General features: G+C 34.7%; 1 protein-coding gene across 1 annotated transcript in view; it reads right to left on the bottom strand.

Annotated features, from left to right (window-relative positions):
• LOC149547616 (uncharacterized) overlaps positions 1 to 5,160 on the bottom strand; it is a 54,408-nt gene extending 49,248 nt beyond the window's left edge. Inside the window, exon 1 of the mRNA XM_089791721.1 lies at positions 3,437 to 5,160. Coding sequence (XP_089647847.1) covers positions 3,437 to 4,600 — 1,164 coding nt within the window. The 5' untranslated portion in view covers positions 4,601 to 5,160. The remainder of the gene's footprint in view (positions 1 to 3,436) is intronic.
• Between the last annotated feature and the right edge of the window lie 11,320 nt (positions 5,161 to 16,480).

Genomic DNA, 16,480 nt, shown 5'->3' with positions numbered 1-16,480 from the left:
ATCCATATTTCAGTAGTTTTTACAGGCGGTGCAATGCTTGAGTTGTTATGATTACAGGCATCCATGATCAAATCCATATTTCAGTAGTTTTTACAGGCGGTGCAATGCTTGTATATATGATTGATAATTCTGTTGCCAAGCCCTTGATTTTAACATATTTTATGTGAAGATTGTAATGTCTCTCATACCTGCCCTAAAAAGCACAAAAAGTTAGAATGCAAATAGGTGCTTGCCAGAGACAAGTAAGGATTGAAGCATTTCAAGGCTTAAAAGGAAGGAGCAGCTATTAAGTTAAAATCTCAACAGAAAATGTTTGAAAATCACAAGAAAGTTAGAAACTAACTAAAAATTAAAAATGCTTTCAATGTATTGCATAAAGTTAGACAGAACAAAATTTACTTCAAATGCCTGCAGCAGCAGCACAATCAGTACAAAACAGAAAGAATCTGTGTGCTGTAAGATTCTAATGTCAATCTCTCAACGGACAAACTTCCAATTTGAGGAAAGAAGCCACTTTCAAAATATTTTCACATCCGTTGGTAATGATTCCTTAAACAGCATCCATGGAAATACCCAAGCATCTGGTTACTAAAAGGGTGGAAACTGCAATGCCGTGAGAAATTTTCTCTATAGAGTGATAGTGCTCAAGGAGTTTGAGACAGCTATAATGAAATGACCAGTCTCCATGCAATGATGCTTTCACTAGAGTAACATAAGAAGATTCAGCCTATTGTCAGGATGTCTTAATTATAAATGTTCCAACTGGTTAGATGCAGATGAGTAAGCTAATGCAAAACTGATCAGAATTGTTTCAAATGGCTTTATAAGAGTGTGCATATGTGGTTGGCAGCCTACAGGTTCTTAAGTGTTTCCTATAAGGTTTTATAGTGGAACAATCCTCCACATAAGTGTACCATGCAATGAAGTCCGAATACATGTTTATGTGGCATCGAAAAGAGTGTGATGAGATGTGATGAGACAGGGAACTCTCATTTGACTGACTCCAATACATCTTTGAACACAATTAGAGAGTTTTAAGGGGGGCCCAAAAAATGGGTAACACATATATCATTACACCCCTTCAAAAACAATATAAAAATCTCTAAAATGCCATTATCATGTGAGATCTGCGGCAACAAGGGTTTGGGGCTTTAATGAAGACCTTTCAGAAATCCACAAATAAGCAAATGGCTGGAATTCTCCAGCCTGTTAAATTTGTGCTGTTACAAAAGCATTTTCTCATAAAGTTCACAACCATGTACACAATCAAGATTCTCAACAATTTCATAACATAAATATGTAATCAGGGCAAAAATGCATTTTCTGAGGAACATTGCCAGATGCCCTTTCATTACCAATCACTGTGCAATTGCATAGCTTCCAAATAGCTCTCTCAATTCCTCTTGAGAAAAGAAGAGACGTGAAGCTGGAGGGAAGAAGACTTGGACAATGTGAGGATCCAGTAAATTATAGAAAGAAGGGACATGTGAGATCTCATACAAAATGATTTAGCCTCACTCTTCAATACCAAGCAACTATTTAAGTGTTATAGCACTAAACGTATGCAAAATCTGACAGAAATACCCTCTGCACATTATTTCTATGCATGCTAATCATATGAAATTTAAAAAACCTTCCATCCCTGTTTATTCTACAGATAGCATCATAATGATGATATCTAGCATGTTTGGAACCTTGTTCTATAGCAGAGAATCCTGCAAGTTCAAACCAGTGGTTGAAATTGACAATTGCCTGGACCACCTCTTTTATCATTATCGCAAAAGAACAAAAAATCTTGCAGATCTTTTCCATCTTTGGTAGCTCTAAATGAAGTTATAGTTAAGAACACTTTCTAACGACTTGTTGGCATTCAGCCACAGAGCTGCAAATTTGGGTTGGATTGTTATACAAGCTATCAAATGTAAGCAAGAAAAGCATAAAGATATCAGACTATAAGGGTGTGCAAGGTGTGAAGTTTATTTTGCAAGGATGTATCTAATAAAAAGCAATGATTGTCGAAATACAAATAAGAGAAATGTGAACATGGTGGAAGCCATGTAAGAAAAAAAAAAAAAAAAAGGATGTACTCAAAAAGAGAGAAGGTGTAGAAGAAATCGGAAAATGTGTTTGAAAGCACTTTTACTAGTTCAGTTACATGGCTTAACGCCAAAATGCTATAATAACAATGGTAGTGACTTTGCTGTGTTTGACAAATGTACATTAGATGGAATAAATATGCAATTATATTGATAATCTGTGGTAGATGAATGTTATTGATAAGAAATCTCCTTGCTATATATTACTGAATGGTTATGTGAAAAAGGTGAGAACTTAAAAACTTTTAATTAAAATTATCATGTGCATACACAACATTCATATCACTAATTATTAAATTAATGTACAAAGTCAAACACATGCCATACAAAAAGCATGTATACAACAGATCCATGTTATGTTACGATGCAGTAGCTCTGTTAGTTTAATTTCACTCTCCAAGAGAAAACATATATAATTAAAATTTTGGGCAAGAATAAAGTAAAATTCTGGATGATGATATAGAGGAACTTCCACCAAATATGCCTTGAACAAAATAGTCAGAGATGTCTGAGGCTCCTAATACATGCCTGACCTAGATTAAGACTAAATGTAATTCTAGAAAGTTTGGGAGCAGATGTGTTTTGTATTTTATATAATTTTCTTGTCCAAAATACTTCATGGTTTGCACTTATGAACTAATGTTTTTCTATAGGGCAGAGATAATAAACTTTTGTTTTCTGTATGTATCTTTAAACATTTCATATGGTGAGAAGGATGAAGCAAAATATATGTCATCTTGGAAGTGGATTGAATAAGAAATCTGCATCAGGCTTTTCCCAAGCCCTTCAGCAAAAAGTTCTGAGGTGAAGTTACAATTTAAGGCCACATGTGTCTTATCAATGCTTTCACTAACAATATGATTCCAACTATGATCTTTAATCATTGTATTATTCTCTATTTGTCCTCTATAACATCCCTTGCACTGCTGCTGCTTCTATTTATTTTTTTTAGGTAAATGAGAAACTTTTATTTTTTTAAATTGAATCTAGCCTAAATACTAAGCTTCTTATTGAGGCCAAAGAATCATTGCATCCTAGTGATATCAACAGATGCATCATCAGCCAACACTGTCATTTTCGTGAAAAAATGCAGTTTTACTGTTGCATTGAACAATATTAGGGGCACAGTTGCATTTTTCCTAACATAAAGAACATTTAAAAAAATCCCACGTCTTGAACTATGTAGATGTTTGCTAAGCTAATTAAGGTTTATCAGCATTTAAACAGGTAAACAATTGAAAAAGAAGAGATGTGCACTTGAAAATTGTATCTAGATTTGTGGCTTTGACGTGAATGACATGGGTTAAATAGAAAGCAGAGGTTTTCAGAATAAGTTCAACCTGTGTACTTAAATTCATATATTGCGCCTGCAGCTGGGGGTGAAAGGCATTCTGAGGATTAACTCCTTGCATTTGAAATCCTAGGCTTCGCATGGTCTGCATCACGGGATCACCTTGAAGTTCACCTTGCTGCATCCCATGGCTATCAATAATATTTTGCTGATTAAGGGTGGAGCCTCTTTGGAACATTGCCTGTTGATTAGTCGACTGCACCCCCGGAAAACTTTGTAAGTGATTATCTATTTCCATCCTCTGATAAACTCCAGGCTGCGACAAACTATGAGTATGGCTATTCATGTGGGCATTAATTTTTGAAGACCCATCAAAGCCCGGGACCTGCCTTGGCTGGTTCTGCTCTATGTCCATCGATTGGGCAACGCCCTTCACTTCCTGGGAAGCTGGTTCTTGTGAATTACCCGTCTGACGAAATCTTTGCTGTTGCAGGAAAGCAGCCTGTATATCTGTTGCCTGTGCCTGGTTTTGAAACTGAGAAACACTGGCAGCCGGAAGCATATTGCTGGATTGCTTTGTGGAGAAGTTTGACTTCGCCGATCCTGTTTGATACCCATTTTGCTGATGATGCTGCTCCTGTCCCCCACCGCCCACTTCTTGATTACCCTGCGATGGCTGTGGTAACCCATATAGCTCAGTGCCATTCTGTGAACTGCCCCATGAACGCTTGTCAAAGCTATATTGCTGCTGCATTTTCTTTGTATCCGAGTTCCCTACCTGTGGTACCTGTACCTGTCCTTGCCCTTGGCTAAGGGAACTCTGACACTGACTAGGCGACGAGTTCTGAAGCCCTTGCTGCTGCTTCTGCTGCTGTGGCTGTTGCCCAGACGTATTTGTAGTACCAGACCACTCATCTGCAGGCATCAAAATGTCATTCTGCCCGACCCCTGTCTGAGATCCAATTCCAATATTGAACGAATTCTGCGAAGTGGACTCCAGTAGAGATGAAAACTCCGAGGTTATGTTCGAAGACAGCGATGGGTTTAGCCCACCTAGGTCCATGGAAGACGAGGGACTAGGGTTCGAATCAAGCATCAAAAAATTCTCATTGCTCAGAGTCATCTGAGGGCTGAATTGAAGCGCCTGGTTGTTATTCTGATTGGAGGAAAGGGCACCCCGCATATCCAACGCCGTGCCCGGAAACCTCGCCATCCTTCAACGATTTATCAAATCCCCGTTACACGGCTCCTTCAATAGCTCCTCCGATGCCTCATTAAACCCTGAAAACGAAGAAGCCCTACAGAAACCACCTCATAAATCCCGAGCAAACTGAAGACAACCAAACCCTAGAAAAGCAACCTGATCCTTCAAAACCGATCAACGAAAAAATTCCCTCGGACATCAAATTCAGCAAATCCTTCCTTTCAAAAACACCCAACGAAAGCAAATTAACCCTAACACGACCGCAAATCCAGGACCATGGACATGGACCTGTTAAAACAACACACACAATCTTATAGGGCCACGGACGTCAAGACTTCGAATCTCTGAGGGCGCTATTTTTAGAGATCCGATTCTACGAGATCTGAACATGCAAACGTGCCAAAAAGAAGAATTTTTTCCCGTGTGAAATGGTGTACCTGGAAGCACTCAACCAAGTACCCTACAATTGAAGGACTATGCTACAGAAATTAGTCCATTTCATACATACCTGAATTTTACAGCTCAATCTGCTCCGGCTGCTCTTCCTTGTGGGAGAAAAAAACAAAGTTCCCTTTTTTTACCTTGCGACCACGGACAAAATACTCGTTAAATTTAATGGGAAGGGACACGTGTCGATCACTGGGGGGCTGCTTTTGAGTCCGTAGTGACGTCATTTATCGGCGGCCGCTGACCTGTGATTTTACCTTTTACGCTTTTTCTTCTCAATCTACAAACGTCGACCCCTCGCTGAAGGGCATTTCTGTCCGGGTGGGGTTCCTACTTTTACCAACCTTTTCTAACTGTTTTGGTGGTGTCTACTCTTCATGTCAAGGGAATTTTGCTATCCAGGTCGTTTTTCAAGGAGACCTAGTCTGGCCATAACAACCGGGAAAATAGTGGTCTTTGGGTGTTTTTAAGACCTTTGGGTAGTTGCAAATTTTTGGCATTTCTAGGGCATACATAACCTGTTTTCATTAGTTGAAGGACCCACTTTCACATATGTTGAGTGGCACTAGCACGCCAATAATCAAGATGTAGGGTGACCCTACTCATTTGAATATGGGTTTTATTTATTTATACAACAAAACTATTATATCAAGGTTACTTGGCCACCCACTTAAGGTCAATTGGGAAAAAAACAATACAAATATTACATGAAAAGATGATTGATTAGTTTAAAATTGTATACATTTTTATAATATAGAAATTCTAGTTTAATGTTTATATATAATAAAAAGTTGAAGTTCAATCATATCTAAAATAGATCGATAGAATCAATTCTTTCTTAGAAAATAATTTAAGATTTGTAATAGTAAAAATCACATACTTTATCTTTATGAAAGCACTTTAATTAGAGTGTCATTTGTGTAATAAAAAAAAAATCATAATTAGCATAAATTTGTGTGAAGCTGGAATTTGATGGCCGTATTTGTCATTTTTTCAGTTTTGAGCCATATATGACAGGCTGAAAAATTGTTGGACCATATTGATTAACATGTTAATTTTTTATAAAATCATCAATATGATACTTAATTTATCAATAAACTATCAAAATTTATTAGAGGCAATATTTTTAAAACATAATATATAAACTTGTTATACCAATTTAAAAGATTAGTATGCAAAATATAAACTTAGAAACTTTCTTAAGTTGACATATATTGCTAATTTATAATTAGTTTCTACAACTTTATATTATTTTGTCAAATTTATGAATTTAGAAATTTCAAAGATGATATATTTGTAATTATTACTAATTTGTGCATATATTATATTGATGTTTGACAATCAATATTTATCTTGAAATGTAAAATGAAAGGTGTTAACATGACCAAACCATCATAAAAAATACATATGATAGGCAAGGGTGACCGTCAAATTTCAGGCCTGGTGTGAAGTTGAACTAAAGACATTATCTTAGGTTGACCCAGAAGCATTCATCTCAAAACTAAATCTAATCCATAAATCTCTCACTCATCACCGTGAATTGTATCTATAGATTCAAAATTCAACTAGTTTTTTTTCCATATGTGTGGATATGAACACTTTGACATTGAAAAATCAAATTTAAACCATGTTAACATTTTCATTAATTATTTTGAATTGACTTACAAGTATTTGAATGAATTTATGGTATTATGTCATTGTATTTTAAGAAATTCATCACTCGATTTGAAATTGTTAAGGATTGTGGAAAAATTTGTAAATGGATTATTTATGGTACATCCATAACAACATTATTGACTTAAGTATACATCATATTAGGTGTCACTAAAGCTCACTTCTTCTTTTTATAAAGCAATTTTAAAATTTTCTCTCTTATAAAAGATTTATTTATAATAAAAAATTCCCTTAAAAAAAAATTTTTTTTGTATTCATCAAAGTTAAAATATTACAAAGAATAAAATGATAGTCCAAAAAGAATTGTAAGGAAAGAAAATAAATGATATACAAAAACATGTTGGCATAATTGATGTAGATTGTATTGAGTAGTGTTGTGAAATAGGTTGATGCTAAAGAGATCAGTTATTGTGTTGTCAGTGATGTCAACTTGGCTTATGTTGGGTGATAGTTTACTAGGAGAGTTGATTAAGTGTAAAAGTAATTAAATAGTGTTGTGATAGGAGTTGGAGTTAAATTGGAGTGTGTGACTCAAATAGGAGATTCAAAGATGTCTCGAGATGTGTGTTGGATTGTGTTTGCTAGAACAAGTTTAGAGAAAGTTATGATCGATTGAATGTTGACAAAGGATCTCGAAGAACAACTAGTGATATATAGTGAATGATATGATTGGTTGATCAAATTTATGTGGAATGATGTGGTGTTGTTCAGTTTACATTATCTAGTCTAAGTTACGTGGTTGTTGTTTTGATCGCATAATGATTGGTGTACCGAAAGATATGGTTTCGATGAATTGAAGATCATTTTATGAAGAGATGACAAAGTATATTAGAACATATGATGTTAAATTTTAACTAGCAAGGATTCGGTTGGTACCAATGAATCTTTTCGTGATTCAAGTATTATGGTGATGTGGCAAAATGATGTGTAATGGTGAGATGGCCTCACATTAATTGATGTGTAATGAAGCATGTTGGAAAAAGTGAAAACGTTTGGGTGTTCTTGATCAAATCGATATGTGGTTGCATTTGGAGGCTAACAAAGATTAGAGAATGATTGATTGGTATTTGGTAATATATTTTGGTGATTATGATGAAGTGATAAGTGAAATTCAAATGTAATATATTGCGTTAAGGGTAGTGGTTGTCCTAGCCAGTAAAGAATGTATCTATAATTAGTTTAGTGGATTAATAAAGTTGTAGATCATGAATGTTGGGTGTGATCGAACAATGTGTGGATTTGATGCAGTACAAGGCAGGTGTATCCCTAAAGGAGATGACCTAGCCCCTAGCCAATAACCATACAATAGAAGATAAACTTTAACACTGAGATTTAGATCGATTGCAACACATATTCTCATAATATAATCATAAGATTAACATCCAACGTGCCCGACTGTAAGGCCTTTCATGTTATAATCAATACAAATAAGAATACAACACAATCCTCATATGCAAAGATCCACCTCCTAGCTATCATCCCTCAAGATGCTCTTAGCTACTTCATCCTTCACTTTGTAATCAATCCATCTAGACATCACCAAATCCTCTACTTATACTAAACCAAGCACAAGTTGACCTAGCGAGTTAGATCAAATTAACACTCACATTAAATAAACACTCAAGCCACAAGTTGGCCCAACAGATTAAATAACACTTAGGACAACCCACAAGTTTAAAATCCTGACTAGCTCATAAGATAACATAACATTATGTAGCCTTAGCCATAGGCCCACACACTATCCAAGGATCTAAATCTATGATCGTACAAGCCAACTCCCACAAATTGAAGCTTGTAGAAACAATCTCCAAAGTCCACCTAGGAAATATGGAACATGCTACCAATAGCCACCAAAAGAGATCTAACTCCAACAAGATCCATCCAATCATTATGCACTCATAAGACAAGGTCCACTAATATTCCTTAAACATAACCCTATCTACGTGAAACATAAGACACACAAAATCTAAGCTCGCTTATCTTGTATCAGGATTGTTTGCAAGAGAAATAGGGATTATGCTTAATTGGATTTGTACAAGAAAAGAAGGAGTGTTATTTTAATATCACTTTTACTTGGAGAATCCTAATGGATTATCCAAGTGTAGACGCTCAAAAATGGTTTGCATCTACGACTTCATCACTTCTTCATACTAATTTGTCCCATTTTCTCATTCTACTAACTTTGATCTTTTGGCCAGATTGACCATATTTCGTCATTTGTATCCCCTTTCACATCAATTTCATATCAACTTGGAATCATATCAAATCAACTCGGAATCACCCCAAATCAACTCGGAATCACCCCAGATCAACTCGAAATCACTCGAAATCAGTCCTAATCAACCCGAAGCATATCAAACATCCCAAATCAATCATCATTTATCCGCTCCTAGGCATTGTTGTGGCTTTCAGTGTCTTGGAAACCTATCAACCTATCAATCTTATCAATCTGACCTTAGTACTGTCATGGCTCTCAGTGCTAGGTCAAACTATCATTCATGTCATTCAATCTTTGACATTGTTGAGGCTTTCAATATCAGATCATGGCATCATCAACCATTTTAATAACATTGACAATGTTCGTCGATGTTATTATGATCAAACCTTATCAATCAATTTCAATCCTGTAGCATTTGCAATGTCGGTTAAATGTTACATATCAACCAATTCATGTGTCCTTGGCATGTTATCAACTTCAATCAATCAATCTGATCATGGCTTTGATCTATTGGTCATCATCTTATTCGATCTATATCATCATCACACTTTCATCAAAGGGTACGGTCGCATTCATTTAATCAATTTGGCCAATCATCTGCTAATTTTCTCTATAGGATTAAATAACCCATAATTTAATCCTATTCTTTCTAATTATTCTTCCTAATTATAATCCTCAATTAATTAATTTTATTAATTAATTGATTCATTATTTGTAAACCATGGAAATTTATAATTTCCTAAGTTCCATTTTCCATCGTTAATGCCATTTTCTACTAATTCTTATTTTGTGGAATAAAAGGATTTTTAATTCAAATATTCCATAAAATATTGCATCCTCATGACACTTGGATGTGACACCTTGTGGATTCTCCTTTGACACTTGGTTGAGATTTGTCATAATCAAATATTATTACCTCTTACGCATGTCCCTATTTGGCTTATTCGTCATAGATTCTTGGCTTTAAGTGGGTTGAGGTATCTTATGACGCGTCATAGATTCTCTTCCACATTTAGCCAAGTTTGACTCTCATGTGTCATAGAATCTTACAATTGGCATATTCTATCATATGTGTCATAAGAATCTCTTGCCACATCACATATCTGTGGGTGAAAAATCCAATGCTCTCACCCTCCATGAAAATTATAAAATGGATACTCTTCCTCTCATTTCGGATCCGAATGCTTAAGTTTTGAAAGTCCAAATCTTTGAATTTTTGAGTCTCTACTTCTTTTGTCATGCCCAAATTTTACCAAGGCAAAATACAATAATTTTATTGTGTTTATTTATTTATTTATTATTATTTTTATTTTTAAAAAGAAACCATTATCATGAGACCTGATATTAATTCATTTTACAAAAGAACGAACTCACATAACATTATTCAATTCCAAAATTGACTCTGTATCATATTGATACTTAATGAATTATCTATATATATAATCTAGCTTGCCATAATGTAAAAGATATTCCATAAGAAAATTAATTCTATTGGTTCCAACTTATTACTTCTAATTTCATAAACTTATTTTCTTCCTCTTATTTTATCCTGACCACTAATACCTGACAAAATAATAATCTAATTTTCAACAATTAACAAAGGCTCATTTAATATCCTAATTCACTATATTTCATGTTAATTACTCTCAAATACAATTTAAAATTTATTAAATTTAAAATCTATTCATTTACCTTAATTCCCATTACATATGCTATTATTTCCTTATCATTTAATTGCTTTACTTTATTTTCCTAACCCTCCTTTTCCAAATTTCGAGCTACCAAGCATAGGCTTACGTGCACATACAAATTTTTGATGTTGTTGACTTGATTACGTTTTCTGATTTTGGACAGGTCTGCCACATATTTTTGGAAGTTTAAATATCCCCCTAGGAACGCTTTCCAAGCTACCAACCCTCCTCTCCAAATGCATGCACTCCTACCAAGACACTTTTTATTGGGGAGAATGTAACTTACAAAATCTGCATACAATAGGCTTTGTTTGACATGAAGAAAGTTGATGGGAAAACTCATAGTTGTGTCAGGAAGCCATAATGTCTTGTCCCCCCCTTTTTACTATGACTAGACACTCGCCTAGTGGGTTCGATGTTATGTTTATTGTTGAGTTGTTTTATTATTATGATTTATTTTTGTTTATCACATGGCCGCCACGGTGCATGGCCATAATTAGTCCCTTAGCATATAGATAATGTATGTATATATTTTTTTTAATAAAACAAGGTGAATTTAGATCGATTGCAACACATATTCTCATAATATAATCATAAGATTAACATCCAACGTGCCCGACTGTAAGGCCTTTCATGTTACAATCAATACAAATAAGAATACAACACAATCCTCATATGCAAAGATCCACCTCCTAGCTATCATCCCTCAAGATGCTCTTAGCTACTTCATCCTTCACTTTGTAATCAATCCATCTAGACATCACCAAATCCTCTACTTATACTAAACCAAGCACAAGTTGACCTAGCGAGTTAGATCAAATTAACACTCACATTAAATAAACACTCAAGCCACAAGTTGGCCCAACAGATTAAATAACACTTAGGACAACCCACAAGTTTAAAATCCTGACTAGCTCATAAGATAACATAACATTATGTAGCCTTAGCCATAGGCCCACACACTATCCAAGGATCTAAATCTATGATCGTACAAGCCAACTCCCACAAATTGAAGCTTGTAGAAACAATCTCCAAAGTCCACCTAGGAAATATGGAACATGCTACCAATAGCCACCAAAAGAGATCTAACTCCAACAAGATCCATCCAATCATTATGCACTCATAAGACAAGGTCCACTAATATTCCTTAAACATAACCCTATCTACGTGAAACATAAGACACACAAAATCTAAGCTCGCTTATCCTGTATCAGGATTGTTTGCAAGAGAAATAGGGATTATGCTTAATTGGATTTGTACAAGAAAAGAAGGAGTGTTATTTTAATATCACTTTTACTTGGAGAATCCTAATGGATTATCCAAGTGTAGACGCTCAAAAATGGTTTGCATCTACGACTTCATCACTTCTTCATACTAATTTGTCCCATTTTCTCATTCTACTAACTTTGATCTTTTGGCCAGATTGACCATATTTCGTCATTTGTATCCCCTTTCACATCAATTTCATATCAACTTGGAATCATATCAAATCAACTCGGAATCACCCCAAATCAACTCGGAATCACCCCAGATCAACTCGAAATCACTCGAAATCAGTCCTAATCAACCCGAAGCATATCAAACATCCCAAATCAATCATCATTTATCCGCTCCTAGGCATTGTTGTGGCTTTCAGTGTCTTGGAAACCTATCAACCTATCAATCTTATCAATCTGACCTTAGTACTGTCATGGCTCTCAGTGCTAGGTCAAACTATCATTCATGTCATTCAATCTTTGACATTGTTGAGGCTTTCAATATCAGATCATGGCATCATCAACCATTTTAATAACATTGACAATGTTCGTCGATGTTATTATGATCAAACCTTATCAATCAATTTCAATCCTGTAGCATTTGCAATGTCGGTTAAATGTTACATATCAACCAATTCATGTGTCCTTGGCATGTTATCAACTTCAATCAATCAATCTGATCATGGCTTTGATCTATTGGTCATCATCTTATTCGATCTATATCATCATCACACTTTCATCAAAGGGTACGGTCGCATTCATTTAATCAATTTGGCCAATCATCTGCTAATTTTCTCTATAGGATTAAATAACCCATAATTTAATCCTATTCTTTCTAATTATTCTTCCTAATTATAATCCTCAATTAATTAATTTTATTAATTAATTGATTCATTATTTGTAAACCATGGAAATTTATAATTTCCTAAGTTCCATTTTCCATCGTTAATGCCATTTTCTACTAATTCTTATTTTGTGGAATAAAAGGATTTTTAATTCAAATATTCCATAAAATATTGCATCCTCATGACACTTGGATGTGACACCTTGTGGATTCTCCTTTGACACTTGGTTGAGATTTGTCATAATCAAATATTATTACCTCTTACGCATGTCCCTATTTGGCTTATTCGTCATAGATTCTTGGCTTTAAGTGGGTTGAGGTATCTTATGACGCGTCATAGATTCTCTTCCACATTTAGCCAAGTTTGACTCTCATGTGTCATAGAATCTTACAATTGGCATATTCTATCATATGTGTCATAAGAATCTCTTGCCACATCACATATCTGTGGGTGAAAAATCCAATGCTCTCACCCTCCATGAAAATTATAAAATGGATACTCTTCCTCTCATTTCGGATCCGAATGCTTAAGTTTTGAAAGTCCAAATCTTTGAATTTTTGAGTCTCTACTTCTTTTGTCATGCCCAAATTTTACCAAGGCAAAATACAATAATTTTATTGTGTTTATTTATTTATTTATTATTATTTTTATTTTTAAAAAGAAACCATTATCATGAGACCTGATATTAATTCATTTTACAAAAGAACGAACTCACATAACATTATTCAATTCCAAAATTGACTCTGTATCATATTGATACTTAATGAATTATCTATATATATAATCTAGCTTGCCATAATGTAAAAGATATTCCATAAGAAAATTAATTCTATTGGTTCCAACTTATTACTTCTAATTTCATAAACTTATTTTCTTCCTCTTATTTTATCCTGACCACTAATACCTGACAAAATAATAATCTAATTTTCAACAATTAACAAAGGCTCATTTAATATCCTAATTCACTATATTTCATGTTAATTACTCTCAAATACAATTTAAAATTTATTAAATTTAAAATCTATTCATTTACCTTAATTCCCATTACATATGCTATTATTTCCTTATCATTTAATTGCTTTACTTTATTTTCCTAACCCTCCTTTTCCAAATTTCGAGCTACCAAGCATAGGCTTACGTGCACATACAAATTTTTGATGTTGTTGACTTGATTACGTTTTCTGATTTTGGACAGGTCTACCACATATTTTTGGAAGTTTAAATATCCCCCTAGGAACGCTTTCCAAGCTACCAACCCTCCTCTCCAAATGCATGCACTCCTACCAAGACACTTTTTATTGGGGAGAATGTAACTTACAAAATCTGCATACAATAGGCTTTGTTTGACATGAAGAAAGTTGATGGGAAAACTCATAGTTGTGTCAGGAAGCCATAATGTCTTGTCCCCCCCTTTTTACTATGACTAGACACTCGCCTAGTGGGTTCGATGTTATGTTTATTGTTGAGTTGTTTTATTATTATGATTTATTTTTGTTTATCACATGGCCGCCACGGTGCATGGCCATAATTAGTCCCTTAGCATATAGATAATGTATGTATATATTTTTTTTAATAAAACAAGGTGAATTTAGATCGATTGCAACACATATTCTCATAATATAATCATAAGATTAACATCCAACGTGCCCGACTGTAAGGCCTTTCATGCTACAATCAATACAAATAAGAATACAACACAATCCTCATATGCAAAGATCCACCTCCTAGCTATCATCCCTCAAGATGCTCTTAGCTACTTCATCCTTCACTTTGTAATCAATCCATCTAGACATCACCAAATCCTCTACTTATACTAAACCAAGCACAAGTTGACCTAGCGAGTTAGATCAAATTAACACTCACATTAAATAAACACTCAAGCCACAAGTTGGCCCAACAGATTAAATAACACTTAGGACAACCCACAAGTTTAAAATCCTGACTAGCTCATAAGATAACATAACATTATGTAGCCTTAGCCATAGGCCCACACACTATCCAAGGATCTAAATCTATGATCGTACAAGCCAACTCCCACAAATTGAAGCTTGTAGAAACAATCTCCAAAGTCCACCTAGGAAATATGGAACATGCTACCAATAGCCACCAAAAGAGATCTAACTCCAACAAGATCCATCCAATCATTATGCACTCATAAGACAAGGTCCACTAATATTCCTTAAACATAACCCTATCTACGTGAAACATAAGACACACAAAATCTAAGCTCGCTTATCCTGTATCAGGATTGTTTGCAAGAGAAATAGGGATTATGCTTAATTGGATTTGTACAAGAAAAGAAGGAGTGTTATTTTAATATCACTTTTACTTGGAGAATCCTAATGGATTATCCAAGTGTAGACGCTCAAAAATGGTTTGCATCTACGACTTCATCACTTCTTCATACTAATTTGTCCCATTTTCTCATTCTACTAACTTTGATCTTTTGGCCAGATTGACCATATTTCGTCATTTGTATCCCCTTTCACATCAATTTCATATCAACTTGGAATCATATCAAATCAACTCGGAATCACCCCAAATCAACTCGGAATCACCCCAGATCAACTCGAAATCACTCGAAATCAGTCCTAATCAACCCGAAGCATATCAAACATCCCAAATCAATCATCATTTATCCGCTCCTAGGCATTGTTGTGGCTTTCAGTGTCTTGGAAACCTATCAACCTATCAATCTTATCAATCTGACCTTAGTACTGTCATGGCTCTCAGTGCTAGGTCAAACTATCATTCATGTCATTCAATCTTTGACATTGTTGAGGCTTTCAATATCAGATCATGGCATCATCAACCATTTTAATAACATTGACAATGTTCGTCGATGTTATTATGATCAAACCTTATCAATCAATTTCAATCCTGTAGCATTTGCAATGTCGGTTAAATGTTACATATCAACCAATTCATGTGTCCTTGGCATGTTATCAACTTCAATCAATCAATCTGATCATGGCTTTGATCTATTGGTCATCATCTTATTCGATCTATATCATCATCACACTTTCATCAAAGGGTACGGTCGCATTCATTTAATCAATTTGGCCAATCATCTGCTAATTTTCTCTATAGGATTAAATAACCCATAATTTAATCCTATTCTTTCTAATTATTCTTCCTAATTATAATCCTCAATTAATTAATTTTATTAATTAATTGATTCATTATTTGTAAACCATGGAAATTTATAATTTCCTAAGTTCCATTTTCCATCGTTAATGCCATTTTCTACTAATTCTTATTTTGTGGAATAAAAGGATTTTTAATTCAAATATTCCATAAAATATTGCATCCTCATGACACTTGGATGTGACACCTTGTGGATTCTCCTTTGACACTTGGTTGAGATTTGTCATAATCAAATATTATTACCTCTTACGCATGTCCCTATTTGGCTTATTCGTCATAGATTCTTGGCTTTAAGTGGGTTGAGGTATCTTATGACGCGTCATAGATTCTCTTCCACATTTAGCCAAGTTTGACTCTCATGTGTCATAGAATCTTACAATTGGCATATTCTATCATATGCGTCATAAGAATCTCTTGCCACATCACATATCTGTGGGTGAAAAATCCAATGCTCTCACCCTCCATGAAAATTATAAAATGGATACTCTTCCTCTCATTTCGGGTCCGAATGCTTAAGTTTTGAAAGTCCAAATCTTTGAATTTTTGAGTCTCTACTTCTTTTGTCATGCCCAAATTTTACCAAGGCAAAATACAATAATTTTATTGTGTTT

This window comes from Cupressus sempervirens, chromosome 7, assembly GCF_028749045.1.
Source record: "Cupressus sempervirens isolate cs-2001-9-10 chromosome 7, ASM2874904v1, whole genome shotgun sequence".
NCBI classification, from domain to species: Eukaryota; Viridiplantae; Streptophyta; class Pinopsida; order Cupressales; family Cupressaceae; genus Cupressus; species Cupressus sempervirens.
This window is presented reverse-complemented; position numbering and strand designations above follow the sequence as displayed.